The following is a 16,054-nucleotide window of genomic DNA, read 5'->3' on the forward strand; positions in this document are numbered from 1 at the left end:
CAAGCTGCATAAAATTTCACACACTTTACACCCTACATCACACAACCGTTCCCTAAATATGCCTGTTATTTTTACCTGGGAACTTGGTGAAAATGTCAGAACCCCCCCCCCCCCCTTCTCCTAATGTTAAAAAAAGTGAAAAAAAGGTAACTCTGATAACTCTGATGAAATCAAGCGCTTGTGTGTGCATGGCATATAAAAGACTGATCCTATGAGCAAACATTTTCATCCAGAGAAAATGTCCACATCAACAATTGATAACTACACTGCAGCTCTTACACTTTAAAGCACAGGTACAATGGAGCTGCAGTGGAACAGTGTGGATGTTCTGCAGCACAATGTTTATAAGGGAACAGGATACACATGCACACCATAGGCATGAGGCTCATACAAACAAAAGCCAGCGAGCAAAGAAAATGGTCTTACCACTGTCTGATGATTAACCTGAATGACTTCATCGCCAGCATGGATTTTCTTACAGCGGTCAGCCAGGGACTGATGGAGACACAGAGAGGCAGAGTCATTAACTTCTGCTTCGTTTCACAGTCATGACTGAGATGACAACCGCAAGTGACACATGTCAGTCTGCGTGTTGCACCGAGGCGAAGATCTACACAGGTGAACACAAAGAGGCTTGTACTTACTCCTTCTGTCGTCCCGGTGATAACGTGCAAACCGTCGTATGTTGATTTGATGTACATGCCCTGTGAGAAGACAGAAGGAATCTGAATTACATTTACATAACTCAGACACGTTCGTTTAATGCAGTGCATCTCGAGGCAGAAACGCAGCCATTTGCAGGTCACACCACGGTCATGGCGTATTTGCAAATCTTAGTATTAGTTTTAATCTGCTTTCTGTGCAAAGAGTTTAAATCTGGTTAGATATTTAATATATTTAGTAGCAGTTAAAGATATTAGTGTTTTCTACTACTCTATACTGCATATGAAATATGCTTGAATGAATACAGGAGGGTCCTTAAATATCACAAAGGTGTATTTTTCAAACATACCCAGCACAATCTGAATTTACGTCAATAAGTGGGTATCCATCAAATGCAGATGGAATCAAACACGGTGGATTATTTATCTGCAAATGCGGTTTGTTTGTTGCAAAAAAAGAAGCTACAACTCAAAGCTTCCACTAAAAGGGGTCTAAAGTGCAGGACAAACGCACACCCAGACACATGTTCTGAAACAGATGTGCATGAGTACACACACATACTGGCACAGATACACTGAAGCAGCGTGCCAGTCTTCAAGATGAATGTAAGAGGTTTATTTTTAGGCCACTTGACCCACTGTTGTGTTCAGGTTTCACTGAACGGATGAGAGAACTTCCATGCCCCCTGCTAGCATTAGTGGGGGGAGGTGGGGGGTGCGTACTGTGGCCCCAAGCAGGGAGCTTGTGTGTGAGTGTAGGTCAGTGCTGATGGACAGTTAGTGGCAGAAGGAATAAGTGTCCTCTTTTCTACCTAACACGGTATCTACTATCTACAGTTGCTCCGAAAAAGGAAGTGCGCACACACAGCCGGTTGTTGATTTGCACATTTTAGCTGTTCATATTTTAACATGCACAACATGCTCATGTCATGTTGCCTTGCAGCAGCTGACTCACGCTCTCCAACCCAGTTTGGGAACAGCTACTTTTGACCTTCATACGATACCAGACAGCAGCCACAGTGTTTAGGCTTTATCTCAATACTTTTACTTTTTTGAAATGTGAAATGAAACCACAACTGATTTTTAAAGTGCCAATGTTAAAATGTTAAAAGCCACTTCCACACACAACATACTAGATACTGTGGATAACCACATGAAAACAGTTAACAGCAAGGTATTAAGATTAACCCCAGCAACAGGGACACTGTTTCTGAAAAGAAAAATGTGTTAACCTGCACTGTGCTGAGGTTGAGGATGAAATATTAGAGAAGAAGGGAACGTTTCTTTGTCTGTTTCTTTTATCGTTTTCTTTTGCAATTGCTTTGAAGTGATGTTGTATTATTTCATTTGATTTTAAATGCTATTGGCGTACTTTTATTATATTATTTTTGTTGTGTTTGATGGTTTGTATCCTTGTATTTATTTGTCTTTTTTGTGAAGCACTTTGTCACGGCTGTTTTGAAAGGTGATATACAAATAAAGTTATAATAATACTTAGTTATAAATTGAATGTTATTATTATTATTTTTATTTTTATTTTTATTTTTATTTTTATTTTTATTTTTATTGCATTTTATAATCTGTGAATAAAAACAAAACAACCATCCAAAACCATCTGCATGCTGTGATACCACTGGAGGCTGATGAGCACATTTGTTTGTTTTTTGTAATTTGGGTCAACTGACTCGACCCTTTTGAGTAAAACTAAAAGTGGCTGTGCCGTTTGAATCATAGAAGACAGAGTTTAACCAAATGTAAGATTTCTAAACGTTTTTAACAAATCAAAAGTTAGTGTCATCTGTCTGTGCACTGAGTGAGACACATGCTGCGGGATAATTTGCACATGCCAAGTTTAAATCAAACACGAGTCAATAAGCTGTCAAGACTCATACTGCTGAGATTTCTGTAATTAGCAGGTTTCACCATCATCCAACCTTATTAATACTTTTGTACTTTATACTTTTTAAAACAATTGCTTTTCCTGTGTTCATTTAATCAGACCTCGGAACAATTTAACATTTTAAATTCATTAAACAAAATAGTGAAAAGTAAACTGAAAGCCCATGTGCTAGAACCACATAGCAGGTTTATATGCCTCTTATATATTATTGTGTTTACAATAAGAGATGTGCAGTCGGGGCAGTGTGACACCTTTGAGAAATTCAAAGCTTCAAACAGCAACTGTTTGTTTTTGGTTCAGCAGCAACTCAACATGATGGATGTTCAACTCCATACATCTGTCTTGATTATTGATATAATAATATTATCTACATTGTAGGCTGTTCAATCACATGCATACTGCAGGGTCATAAGATGGAATTTGCAAAAACATTTATTTATCTCTTAATTTGATCAATGGAAACTAAAATTATAAAATATTTCAGTGAAACAGAACACAGTTACCTTAGTTTTTATAATTATTTCAGTGGAAAATCATTGAAATAGTTTAAAATGACATTTGTCGACTGTGTGATTGCACAATAAAAAATACAAAAATCTACACTATACTATTTTCTGCATTTCGGTTGTTCGCTCTATAAGCTTGTTGTCGTTTCCCATAGTGAAGGAGATTTTAAAAATGCTAACAGACCCGAAGTGGAAGGAGAGCTGAATGTTGCACAAGGCACAAGACCAATGTTTATATACAGTCTGTGGTTTAAACCCACAATCTGCATCCAGTGAGTCAGACTATGGTTATTTATAACATTAAGTCCAACATTAGGTAGGCTGTGCAGTAAAACTACGGCTGAAGATGTATATTACTCAATAACTATTATATCACAGCTTCTCCACTTATCCCTATACATCCTTACAGATCATTTAAAAACAATTCCTAACAGAGTTTTCTGCTTACATCTGACTCCTTCTTACTCAATGCCCATTTATTGTTGTTTAATTATTCATTAAAATGACTATGTAATCTCATCAGCCTGTAATTTATAATATATTTTATATCTGACATTGCAAATTGTCTCTGTAACTGAAATCCTCTGAAAGGAGGGATCTTCAGCCATTGAAGCACATTTTTTCCGACATAATTTTGTGGGTTTAGATGAATCATTTCCTCCAAATAACTGCTTTAGTAAGACCACAGAAACACACAGAGCTTCCTCTCATGACACACTGAGATGAGAAACTCCCAGAAGATGAGTGTGGTTCTCACAGTCTGACTGAGGGAGAGTCTTACCAGTCCTTCAGTGGATTTTATGTTGGGTAGCTGCACCACCTCCAGATGTGCAGCCTGGGACACCATGGGATCCGAGGACAGAGAGATAATGTGGTCGCACACTTCAGACAGAGTTTTACACTGGGGACGACACATTAGGGAAGATTACAAGCTTGAAGTGGGAGCATTATAGGGTCCACTTTATTGGATAGGGCAGAATAGAGTCGGCAACTCACCACATGCAGGATTTTGTTTTCTGTTTCGTACACAGAGCAGTCCTGTGGAACGAGCACAGAGCACTGTTACCTCCAGAGAATGTGTCAAAATGGAGTTATTATTGGCATTTTTCTGCTGTAGGTGGATATAAGCAAAAACAACAAAAAAAGGAAAAACGAGCTGCTTGGCGCCTATAACCCCCAACACTCCCACACAGGCACGCACAAACACAAAACAAATGAATCACCAATGCGGAGGCATGTTTCTCTCGCTCTCTCTCTCTATTTCTTCCTCAGTGCCTGTCATCCTCTCTCGGCCTTCGACTTGTTCCATTTCTCCCTCTTTCACGCCCACTTTTGAATTTTTCGCACCTGAACCTTTCACTGAACTCCTCATAAAGTTAACGTGACCAAGCTAAAACTTTTTTTATGGACAAGTCCTGAAAATACATGTATAGTTATAATGTTATAGTAAAGTCACTTACAAAAAACAATTTATAAAAATGTATGCGCACACAGAATGACGTTCATTCCGTCTCTTATCAGGGATCAGCCGACCTGAAGGAGTTATATACATTATGCATATTGTAAATTACATTTTCACTGTTTAAATGGATTGCAGAATTTCACTTTATGTATGTTCTGTTGTTTGAACTCTTTACTACTGAATATGTATTTGTATATATAAATGCAAAGTTTGCCAAACTAAATTTGTCAGGTTCTCTTTCGTACAGAAATTTCTAATACTATTGAATATATCATAGTTGCATTTGTGCATAAGTGTATTTAATAGCAGAGACAATGTATAATGCATTATGGGATCACCATAATATTCTCATGCAGGGAACAAGTTTTCTCTTTGCCAGTGGAGGTATTTGATCTCGCTGTTGAATTAGGATTTTTTTTGGAGCTTGGACAGATTATAATGTATTTTTATCATACAATTTATTTACCTGTTGTACAATTGTGGTGAGCTCCAGACACAGCTGGATCACATTGTTCCTGGTCATGGAGTAATCTGCCACGGCAGCGAACGGAGATCTGAAAAAGAAGGAGCACCTGGAATGAACCATTAGATCATTCTTCCTTTGAGACTAAATCACTGGTCAATCTGTGGGATTATTTCCAAACAGAGTTGTGTGCCCACAGCTTTGAGAAACTAATACAAGATTCAGTGATTAATAAAGCATATAAAAATAAATGTAGTCATTATATATGAGAAAAGCCAACAATAGCTGGCACTGAAGACCACATGTGGAGACTAATACGCTAAAACTAATTCAAAGCGTAATTTACTCCAGAGCAAAACTCTATCATATTGACACTGGTCATCAATCGTGCATTTTCAAATGAAAATGAAGGATAAATGTATTCTGTATATTTCTTGTGTTTGACTCAGAATGGATGCTGCAGAATATGGCTGCCTGTATGGGAAAAGAAACAGCAAACAATTTTTCAGTTATTCTGTTGAATGTTGTCTGCTTTGAACTTCCAAAATATCAAACACACACACACACACACACACACACACACACACACACACACACACAGACAGATGAAAACACACACAGGCACAATCCCACAGAGAAGCAAAGGGATAAAGCAACATATAAATAGACTTGCTCTGTGCCTTTTTGGCCATCCTGTCAGAATACTACTTACATAAGGCCCTTACGCATCTTTTCTTGTCAGCTGATTGGTCATGGACATAACAATAATAAAAAAAAACAGAACCGGTCTGTTTGTGATAAGAATTGAAGTTTCAACAAAACGCTCCAAGAACCAACACATAAAGCCACATAAACAAGATTTATTTGTCTTTTTTGAGGCCAGTTTTTCTTCATTTAATCTTCTACACGACAGCAAGCAGTGTTTTTTTTTTTTCAAACGACATAATATGTAAAGAAAATATAAAATTCAAAAGGTTCCTCATATCAAGTTGAAGCCAGAGACAATTACCTAAAAGTAAGTATTTAAGATAAACTGTAGGGCTTAAATCATGCCTAAGGATCAAATATTCAACATACAAGGTGCAAAAACCAGCAATGCTGCTGTAAACTACAAAACCTAAAGGGAAAACTTTTTGCATGAATGCATCAGTGTGTGAATATCTATGTGTATTCAGTGTCTTTTAAGTTTACATGTGTTACAGATTGCACCTTTTCGCAAATCTCACCTGTCCAGCCACGCCAGAAGGCTTTTGGCCGCAGCGATCAGGTCCACCACGGAGGTAAGGAAGTCATTGGGAAGCTTGTGGGTGGCTCGGCCATCGTAATGGCCGCTGCGTCGCCTGCCTGTGATGAAGTTCTGCAGGTTCTTGGCAGATGCATTAAGCTTATGAGAGAGTGTCTTCAGATTCTCAGTCTCCAGGCCATAATTCTGCAGGAGAGAGGACAGGTCAATTCATTCAGTTTGTTTGCGGTGACACTGCTCTGTGGAATAGAAGGACCACAGGCAGAGCAGCCCACCTTGTCCAGTGACACAGATGCCGCTGATATGACGAACATGCGAGGAAATAAGACCAGCAGCCCATCCACTTAGCCCCGCTCTCCTCCAGCTGTCACTTTGCATGTCTAGGGATCGCGGAACACTCATTACCCTGTACGCCAAACTGCACGTGCAGGCCTGTGGGCGTCAGGGTTTCTTGGGAGGAGAGAGCGCGGCAGGAGGGCCACTAATCATATTTAATACAGCAGGGCCTGAGAGACTTTAAACTAAATCCCAGTTACATAAGGAGCTTTGGGGCTGAAGCAGGGCCCCCCCGTGCAGCGATGCAGGATGAGAGGACTTTAGATTCAGATTGCATCTGTGACCTCAGCCCGCTAAATCTCCATCCAGTCTCTCTATGTCTCTCTTAGGCGAACAAACACCCAACTTCATCGCTTTTCCACCCGCTTACCTTCCTTCCTACTTCTCATTCTCCCTTCATCTTTCCTCAGCTTTTATATTCCCTCAGTCTAAGACTTCAGCTCAGTGCGTCACGCCTTTGAAAACACTGGAGACTTTTGTATTAAAGCAGCAAATTGGTACTTCATGCTCTGTGTTGTCCTTTGTGAGTACAAATAAAAACAGGGTCTGGAGAGGAAGGAAATTGCATCATCTTAAGAAATGAAGCATTCAAACAATATAGTTGTTGTACTAGAAAAAGCTTTGTACGTTTACATTTACAGTGACATAAATACTCAATTGAGATAACTTATAACCCTCCTATATCAAAAGGACAGTACCTGCTACAACGGGAATGAATATGTATATGATGAGGGGTTGAATAATTGTTAAAAAATGTATGTATTATATATTTTCCAAATATCACCTATTTTAGCTTCTGAAATGTGAGGATGTGCTGCTTCTCTTTGTTCTTCTTCTGCTCCTTAACTCTATTAAGGTTTTTTTTGTCTCCTGTTACTGTGCTGAACTGAGCAAAACGTCAATTTTTCATCACTTTTCTCAAAAAAAGACATTTTAATTGAATTGAATTGAATCTGCCTCAACAAACCTGCGCAATTATGGCTCCAGTCAATGAGACAGGCTCTCTGAACATCGCATTGGATAAGTAACATTTTCTTTTAAAACCAAAAAGCTCACGGTAAACAAAATATTGCGGATATGGACAAATTCTGTGTCCATCTGAGGTGTAACTGATGACTTCTCTGTATTTCTATCTCTTGGAGCAAAACACTTTTCAGCCTTTTCAGCCATTAATATCTGTGTAAACATTTAAATATTTATCGACAAATTTACAGATCTATGGACGCATTTACAGATTTGTCTACACACGTACAAATCTCATTATACGTTTACAGATTTTTTTGCATGTTTGCAAATCTAATTACACACAAACACAGATCCTGCACAGATTCTTGTACACGTTTTTCAGGTCTCAGTGCACATTTTCTGATTCTGATTTTCTGAGTTTATGCATTTTAAAAATGTCGGGTTTGGAAAAAAACGTGCAAAGATAAACACAGACATTCAGTAGAGCCTGACTGAGATATCTCTTTAGAACATTCAACATGAGAAGAACTAGGTTCCACGGCAGAGGAAGAAACTGTCATGACCTAGAAGTTTATGGGCCGCTCTTTTCTCTATCGTGACCTGGATCACAGAGGTCACACGGGTCACTACAGTGGCACATGAAGAAAGTGTTTACATGTTTAATATTATTCTCTAACTCTTAGAGCTGCACTTCAGCGTAATCAGCAGAACAGCGGGCTGCCGTGCCGACACACACACTAAACTTGTGTTTCTAGGATGAAGAGCAGAAATGAGTTGGAGAGGAGGCTGTAATCCATGTCAGTGCTAATGACAGCTGCAAGATTTGCCTGTGGAGGGTATTTTGGCCAGATTATTAACTCTGCTAGATTTGCTGCGATGTTTAAACATTGAGGCCTAGAGCAATTTTCCCTCTGTTGTGAAGTCGTAAGCTCTTAGTGATATTTGTAAGAATGTTATATCTATTTTGATTAAGCAATGACTTTGCGGGTGAAAACTTTGGGCTTAAATATCCAAATTATGACACTAACAGGACCAAAGAAACAACCTTATTTTGTAGCTTGATCCCGATACTTTTACTCGATGAGCTGGGAAGGCGACAAATGTGCCACAGAAACATTGTTTGACAGCGGTGGGGCGAGACTCTCTGAAGTGACAGTAGAAAGCAGTGGTGCCACAGCAGGGGACTCACCAGCGCACAGAGCAAGTCCACAGCTTCCAGTACGAGCTCCTGGTGGCCGATCCGGGACACCCCCAGATCCTCCAGCTCCTGGTGGGTGATTCGCAGCAGCTGGTCCCCTCCTACTTTCTCCTTCTCAAAGGTCTTGATGTACTGCTGCAGGCAGTCGTCCAGGCCTGAGAGACGCACACGGAATGACAGGAAAAATACTTTGAGTACAAGGCAACAAGATGATAAGTCTGTTGGCTGGTGGTTTCAGGACTTTATTTGAATGACGTGCTCTAACTGGCCTTCATATCGCCTTCAATGCCAGAAACGGTGCTGTAACTGTGAAGGGTAAACACGGCATGCTTCTTTTTTGTCTGTGTGTGTGAATCTGTCCTGTCTTGGACAAGGATTCTGACATCAACAGAGCCAATAGAAAATATTCAGCCTTAAACTAGAAAATGCTTTCAACCGTTCAGGAGGAGTGTGTCAGTGCTCAGCTTGTTTTGCATCTTTCACTATTGAAGCAGGAGCGAAGTCTTTCGGTAAATCAGTGGATGAAGTCCAGCCGACCACAGCAAACAGACTGATTCTGCATCTCCTGCCTGCGTCTGAGGCTTTTTGGTTAAAAAAAAACGTTCGCGTTTGCATTGCTTTCATCTAGGAGGTTGTGTTTTCACCTCTGTCCATTTGTCGGTTAGTTGTTTTCTTTGTGAGCAGGATTACGCAAAACCGAACGGATCTCCATGAAACTTGGAAGGACAGGACATGGGCCAAGAAAGAACCCATTCAACTTTGTATCAGGGGGCAGGTCTTGGAATTTTTTGACCGCTTTCTTTAACATTGCAAGATACTTCATGGATTTTGATTAAAAAACCAGGCACATTTACGTAATAGACATCTATCGTGTGCAAATTTGTGCGAATTAATTGAATCAAGGCGAAAGAGGAATGAGCTCTACTGAGTTCTATTGCAACTGAAAACTGTTCAAGTGTTGATACAGTAAATAGAGCAGGTCATTCAATCAGGAACTCTTACAGAAGAATTCAATCCGATACAACAGCATCACACACAGAAAAATCCTCGACAACGGCCATAAAAGACCTAAAAGGAACTTCTCTCTGACATAGAGTTACATAATTACATTGCATCTCCCCTGATCATGTAGAATTATGTTGAAACCAAGGACATTGGATGAAGTTAAAAATAGACTCAACATTTAGATTTCTGCTCTGTAAACACATTTTGATTTGATAACTGACGTTTCTGCATCAGGGTTTCTTGACTGTTATAGTTTTTACAGTTTTATCCACTTTCAAATCAAGAAAACACACAAATTAGTTGCAAAAACAATCGCTCATTTTTGTATGTGTCATAGGTGAATGTCACTAGAGAGTGCTCTGCATGCTAACTGGCCCTCCTTTTAGCAGTGGAGACAGAGAGTAGCCTTTGTCAGGCGTATTTTCTATACACTCGGCCTGTTTCTATTTTCTCAGTGAGAGGGACACACACACACACACACACACAACTCCATGCTCATCTCGTCTTTTCATTGCTGCGGACCAATCATGTACATGTGACTCGCTGCTGTGCCTAAACCTGATCAAGCATTCACATCGGGTCGAGCTGGCGGCTAAATGTTGGAGGGGAAAACATAGGGAGTTTCATGGCTTTGCATAAAATTTAAAGGCTTAACTAATCAGCCTCTTTACCAAGTTAATTGAGACTCATTACATCAATGAAAGTATACCCCGTGTTGCCATAGGAACCATGAAGCAGGGCTTTGGCAGGGATTCTCCCTGACCACGGGACGAAATAAAGAAATAAGTGAAGAGAGGACAGGACGCGTTCCAAAAAGTGGCTGTGTGGCAGCATGAGACATCTCGCCCGCTTAGCTGTCTGCTGATTTCATTAAGTCACACAGGATTTTACATTTCTAAATGTCACTGTAGAGGATCATGTTTCACTACATTGACAGGCGCTGTATAAATTAAGGTTACAGCTATAATTGAAAGTCTCAAATGAATGCTGTTCACAGAGTTTGGTGGGTTTGAACTGATCCTCGATATCTTGTTACATGACTCTGCTCTTCTAAAAAAGAGAGTGGTGCCATATAAAGCCTTTCCAGATGGAGAATACTTTGTTGATTGCACTGAGCAATCTCCACTACATCAGTTTTGCTGTCCATTTCATTCAGATTATCCGGCACGCTGGAGAGAGAAATTAAAAAGCGCAGCACTGACACGTCCCGATCTCCATTCGAGATAATCCGCTGGTAATGTGAGGTAAGAGAGATGTTATGGCTGTTAGCATTGTTATAATGTCATTGATCACTGTCTGTGTGTGTGTGTGCGTGTGTGTGTGTGTGGGTGGGTGGGTGGGTGGGAGTTAGACAAGGAGCGAGTGAGAGCACAAAGATAAAACTGATAGAGCTCACAAAACATGAATTATACTAATGCATACCGTCATAAAGAATTGAGCTATTACACTAAGCCTGCATTACAATACTGACAGCATGATGTGTAATATGTGTTTGCACGGCCACTGTGCACTTGTCAAGAACACATCTTCAGTCAAAGCAGGAATTCCTTTGTGTTTTTTTGAGACCAGAATCTTTTCTTAAAGGCGGCTTTGTCACAGCTGGGAATGGAGCGTATTCAAACACACACACACACACATGGGGGGGGGGGGGGGGGGGGGGGGGGGGGGCGCGCACAGCATGATTGTGGGAAGGTCACAGAGGCCCCTATTTGGCCTCCAGTGACATCACCGAGCGGTATGCTAATAATGGGAACCGTGAATGCTTTGGGCAAAATGCTGCCGTTCCTTGGGAGCTCTCATGAGGCGAGAAAGGATGGGAGACACCCCCTCCACCCAGCCAGCATCACCACCCCCATTTCTTCTCTCTCTCTCTCTCTCTCTCTCTCTCTCTCTCTCTCTCTCTGTGTCTCTCAGTGCCACTCTGTCCCTCACTTTAAATTACCATTACTGGGCTCAGGGCACAGGAATTGTCTCTGCTCCACTTGTCAGATGTGGGACACTGAAGAGCCCTCGCTCACATCTCATCTCCGCTTCTTGCTCCCTGCATTTCTCACTAGTGCTACAAGCTTATGCACCCATCTTCTCTACATCTCACTTTAACTGCTGTGGTCATTCTGTCTTTGCCTTTCTCCAAATCATCCTCCATCCTCCCAGTGTCTCCAAATGAGAAACACCGTGTTTAAAAGGCCGCATCACATTCAAGTACAGCTTGTAAAACACAACTCCTGCTGAAAGAGGTCTGATCCTGGCAATCATAATATGTCTGATCCAGCAGAAAACGGCCTTCGGGCTTAGAATTATGACTGTGTGTGTGTGTGTGTGTGTGTGTGTGTGTGTGTGTGTATGTGTGTGTGTGTGTGTGTGTGTGTGTGTGTGTGTGTGGAGGCAGTAAAGATTACTGTATAGATGTGTACATCTCATCTGGAGCATCTCCGAAGGGCTGTGGCCTGACACGTGAGCACATGGCTCAGCAAAACAACACAACACGCCGCTGAAACACTTACATTGCTCACAGTCACACACACACACACACACACACACACACACACACACACACACGGCCCCCTTCTACTGAGTTCAACATTGAATCACGTGCCATGATGATTTTCTTTTAATGCAAACAGACAAAAAGCAGCTAATGAGTAATATGTGCCCTGAAAGTATCCAGACAGGTTTGTGTGGTCCACTGTTATTCGTGTCTGCAGTGATTAAGCAGACGTTGCTCTGAGGAACTTCTATGATTAATTCATTTTAACAGCTGCACATTAATATCTATGAATCCGATATATACTGTATCCCAACTGGCCTTACAAGTCTTGAGTTTTTCAACCTCGTTATTATGCTGCATGTTTCCCAAACATTAAGAGGTGTTCTAATTAAAATGTTGCTAATTCACTCTTAAAATACTCATGGGCCTCGCATTATATTCCAGTACAGAATTGGGAGCTTTTAAAACTCTTTAATCTAGTCTTAGGCCTGCATGACGCTATTCCAAGTCAGCTGTGACTTCTTAAGGACTTGGGAGCATCTGTGGATCCACATATTTTGCACAGATGGCTGTACCATACGAAGCCATAGCTCTTGTTTTATCCGTGCACATACAGACCCTGAGCTCACATCCAGAGAGAAGGGGGTGGTTGGTTATTTGGGGGCTGGGTGTTTGCCAGCCTCCTGCGTGAACAATAACCACCGCAGGACAATAGAGGGTCTTTTGGGGGCGTTTTGTGCCATTTGAGTGCGTCAGGCTGAGCTGTGTGTGTGTGTGTGTGTGTGTGTGAGGACAAGTCGTCTCCACGTTGTGAGTGCGCGGCAAAATAGATCGATCGAATGATTTAAGGGTGTAATTAAAAAGGCTCCGGGAGGCAAAAACACCCCGAGGCTCAGCAGGTGTTTTGTTCTCCCCAGGCATCTCGCAGCGCATGCAACAGCAGACTGGGCTCAGTGCAAAGCAGCAGTTTGCTGATGGGTTGTTATTTCTGTTCGGCCACCGTCGTGATTCAAAGCCCTACCTTTCATCCAGTCCACCACTTGACTGGAGCTCCACTTGCTCACAGGCTCCATCACCAGTGCCATGGGTAGAAGTTTGGCGTGACAAAAGAAAGAAGAACACACCCAACAATCCCTGCACACCCCCCCCCCCCCCCCCCCCTCTCCTCCGATCTCAGAAAATCAACCCCAAAAAAAAGGGGACAAAATTCAACACATGGATTCTGCTCAGCTGAGGTCGGGTGTTTACAAACAAAACGGGGGTAGGTCCATCAGGTCCGAAATAAAATGTCGCTTTAAGGAGCAGGAGCGCAGCCCGGCGGACTCGTGCACATTCCTGTGCGCTTGCTTTGCTCACAGAGACCTCCTGCACTTGTCATTCACGTCAGGCTCAGTGGCGGTGATGCTGGTGGGTCGCTGCTGCCCGAGCCCCCTTCCAAAACACGTCCCTGTACCATCCAGGGCAGAGGAGAGCAGCGCACAGGCTGACGGTCATCCCGCTGTCTGGAGAGGCTGGCTGCGCTCTGAGCATCCTCCCTCCCTCCCTCACGCACACACACACACACGCAAACACACACGCAAACACACACTCATAGACATGGAGTCATAGTCCTCAGCAAGCGAAGTGTGTGTGTGTCTGTATGAGGCAAGATTAGTGCCACACGGCTGGTGGGTGGAATCTGAGGAGGGGGTTACACCGGATTTTGGTGACAGGACGTGGTGAATGAAAGAGAAAAGCCAGTTGAAGTAGACGGGAACTAGTAAATATCAGTCCCCTAAACAAGCCCGATTTTTTACTTTCTGAGAAATTGAGGGAAATTTCCCAAAAAATGTCTTATGCTTCAATGTTAAAGAAAGTAGACAAAAATAGCTGGATCCACACCAAAATTGAATAGGTCCTTCTGTGACTCATACCACATCCTTACCCCAAAACCGTCGAGCAATTTCTGCGTTGCCTTGCTAACAAACAAATGGACAGGGGTCAAAACATGACCTTCTTAGTGGATGTATGACAACACTCTGCATTACAGTGCAGGCTTGAAGAAGTAGAAGGTTATGACCAATGGTTGACATGACTGACCAATCACAACAAAGCTGACCAGCTGACCAATCAGAGCAGACTGGGCTTAAAGACACAGGAGCTAAAACAAGTGATTCAGACAAAGGCTGAAGTTTAAGAAAGTAAATCCTTTCAAGTAATAAATACAATTTCAATCATGACCCTGAATATGAGTATAATATCTCCATAAAATGTTGGTGGTTTTGACTAGAAAACATACATTTTGCTCCATGATTCTGCTCCTCTGAAAGGAGAATCATGCAATAGAAAAAGCTTCCTGAGAGCTAACTGCTCCGAGCAATCTCCACTGGCTAAACTGGCCTGAAATAAAGTCATATAGACTTTCTTTTTGTCTGTAATAGTGGACATGCATGAATGTGTGAACATCTCGAGGTACGATAGGCCCACAAGAAATCCTGCAGTTGCAGCCATCATTACTAGCCTATATCTGGACAATGGGCTCCACTGCCCCCTCCACAAGGAGCCCCGAGCACCCAGAAGGAACCCTTGTGCCACAATGAAGACATGATCCATCACAAAATGTCCACCCTATGGATGCCATGGGTGAACCAAGATGGAAGCACTGCAGCCATGGAGAGGGCCCAAGATCTATGCAGTTGCTGGTGGAATATTTTAAAAGCACAAACAGTTGCACAAGTTCAACTTTCCAAATGCACAAGGGGCAGCATTCACGATGAGCTAATGTAAACAACAGTTTTCCTCCTGAAAACAACATACACAATGAATAAATGCTTTCATCCCAATTCATCCCTTGTGCACTGGCTCCGCTGCCTCTCCTTCCAATCCCACGGGCACTAATCACCCCTCATACTACCACTGTTTCCTGCTGCCGCCTTTGTCACTGCTCAGCCTCCATCACACAAAGCGCAGTGTGGTGGAAACTCGTTGGTGTCTCGGTCGCCAACGAGACGAGGATTCTGCTGATTCTGTTACAGTTTCATGATGTAAACATCAGCTGCCTGATCACTTATTACATACCTGCCAGTAAACTGGATGTCAAATCATATAGATCAATAGTTAAATGTTATTTACTTCCAACAAATCATATATTCTTTCACTAGAGTAACTTAACAATTATTCAACAAGACAGAAGCTGTGGTTTATTCAGCTCATATCAAGTCAATAGGCTACACTGAAATCATAATACCTCCAGAGTGACTAAAGAGCATGACAACCGAGATTTCACTGGTATGAAGTGTTGCCTATAAACAACGCAGCAGAAAGCTCAACAGTGTTAGTTCTGACATCAGGTTAATCAATAATCGTGAATAAATACTGAGTCATACAATGTGAAGCTGGATAATGTGTTCTCTCTTAGAAATGGAGTTGATACAATAATGATATACGAGCAAATGCACTGCTCTTATAGCAGCTGTAGACTCTTTTTTTTTTTTTTTAAACTGGTATGAATCATATTTTGCAGTAGGAGGATATTGCAGTGCTGCTCTGGCCCTGCACACAAACACTCACAGTAGTCGGAGTTACATTTGACATAAATCTCATCTGACTTCAGCGCCACAATATAGATGGTGAATAGATTTCCCTTGCTAATGGATGCAATAATTCATTTATTTTTTAAATATTAAGCAATGAACTGTTCTAATGATAGTGAGTACTCCTTATTAATGGTAAAATTACAAAAATGTAATCTTTATTTACTGCCATAACCTCCAGCAAAATACTTTTATAATCAAAAGAATCATTAGCTACTGTGCTTCTCCTCTATATTTGTCAACATAATGTTTA

At 41.6% G+C, this 16,054-nt stretch overlaps 1 protein-coding gene across 6 annotated transcripts in view; it reads right to left on the reverse strand.

The window, feature by feature from the left end:
• The window catches only part of LOC117773969 (connector enhancer of kinase suppressor of ras 2-like), a 29,610-nt gene extending 15,811 nt beyond the window's left edge, over positions 1-13,799 (reverse strand). For 2 of the 6 annotated variants that reach the window (XM_034605927.1, XM_034605926.1), the window contains exons 1-8: positions 13,251-13,797; positions 8,728-8,891; positions 6,220-6,422; positions 4,997-5,084; positions 4,065-4,106; positions 3,850-3,969; positions 645-704; positions 427-495 (exon numbers count right to left, since the gene is read on the reverse strand). In XM_034605927.1, coding sequence (XP_034461818.1) covers positions 427-495; positions 645-704; positions 3,850-3,969; positions 4,065-4,106; positions 4,997-5,084; positions 6,220-6,422; positions 8,728-8,891; positions 13,251-13,314 — 810 coding nt within the window. In that variant the 5' untranslated portion in view covers positions 13,315-13,797. Of the gene's footprint in view, positions 1-426; positions 496-644; positions 705-3,849; positions 3,970-4,064; positions 4,107-4,996; positions 5,103-6,219; positions 6,423-8,727; positions 8,892-13,250 lie in introns of all 6 variants that reach the window. The other 4 variants (XM_034605929.1, XM_034605928.1, XM_034605924.1 and 1 more) reach the window with 4 other exon arrangements.
• Between the last annotated feature and the right edge of the window lie 2,255 nt (positions 13,800-16,054).

This window comes from Hippoglossus hippoglossus, chromosome 14, assembly GCF_009819705.1.
Source record: "Hippoglossus hippoglossus isolate fHipHip1 chromosome 14, fHipHip1.pri, whole genome shotgun sequence".
NCBI lineage: Eukaryota > Metazoa > Chordata > Actinopteri > Pleuronectiformes > Pleuronectidae > Hippoglossus > Hippoglossus hippoglossus.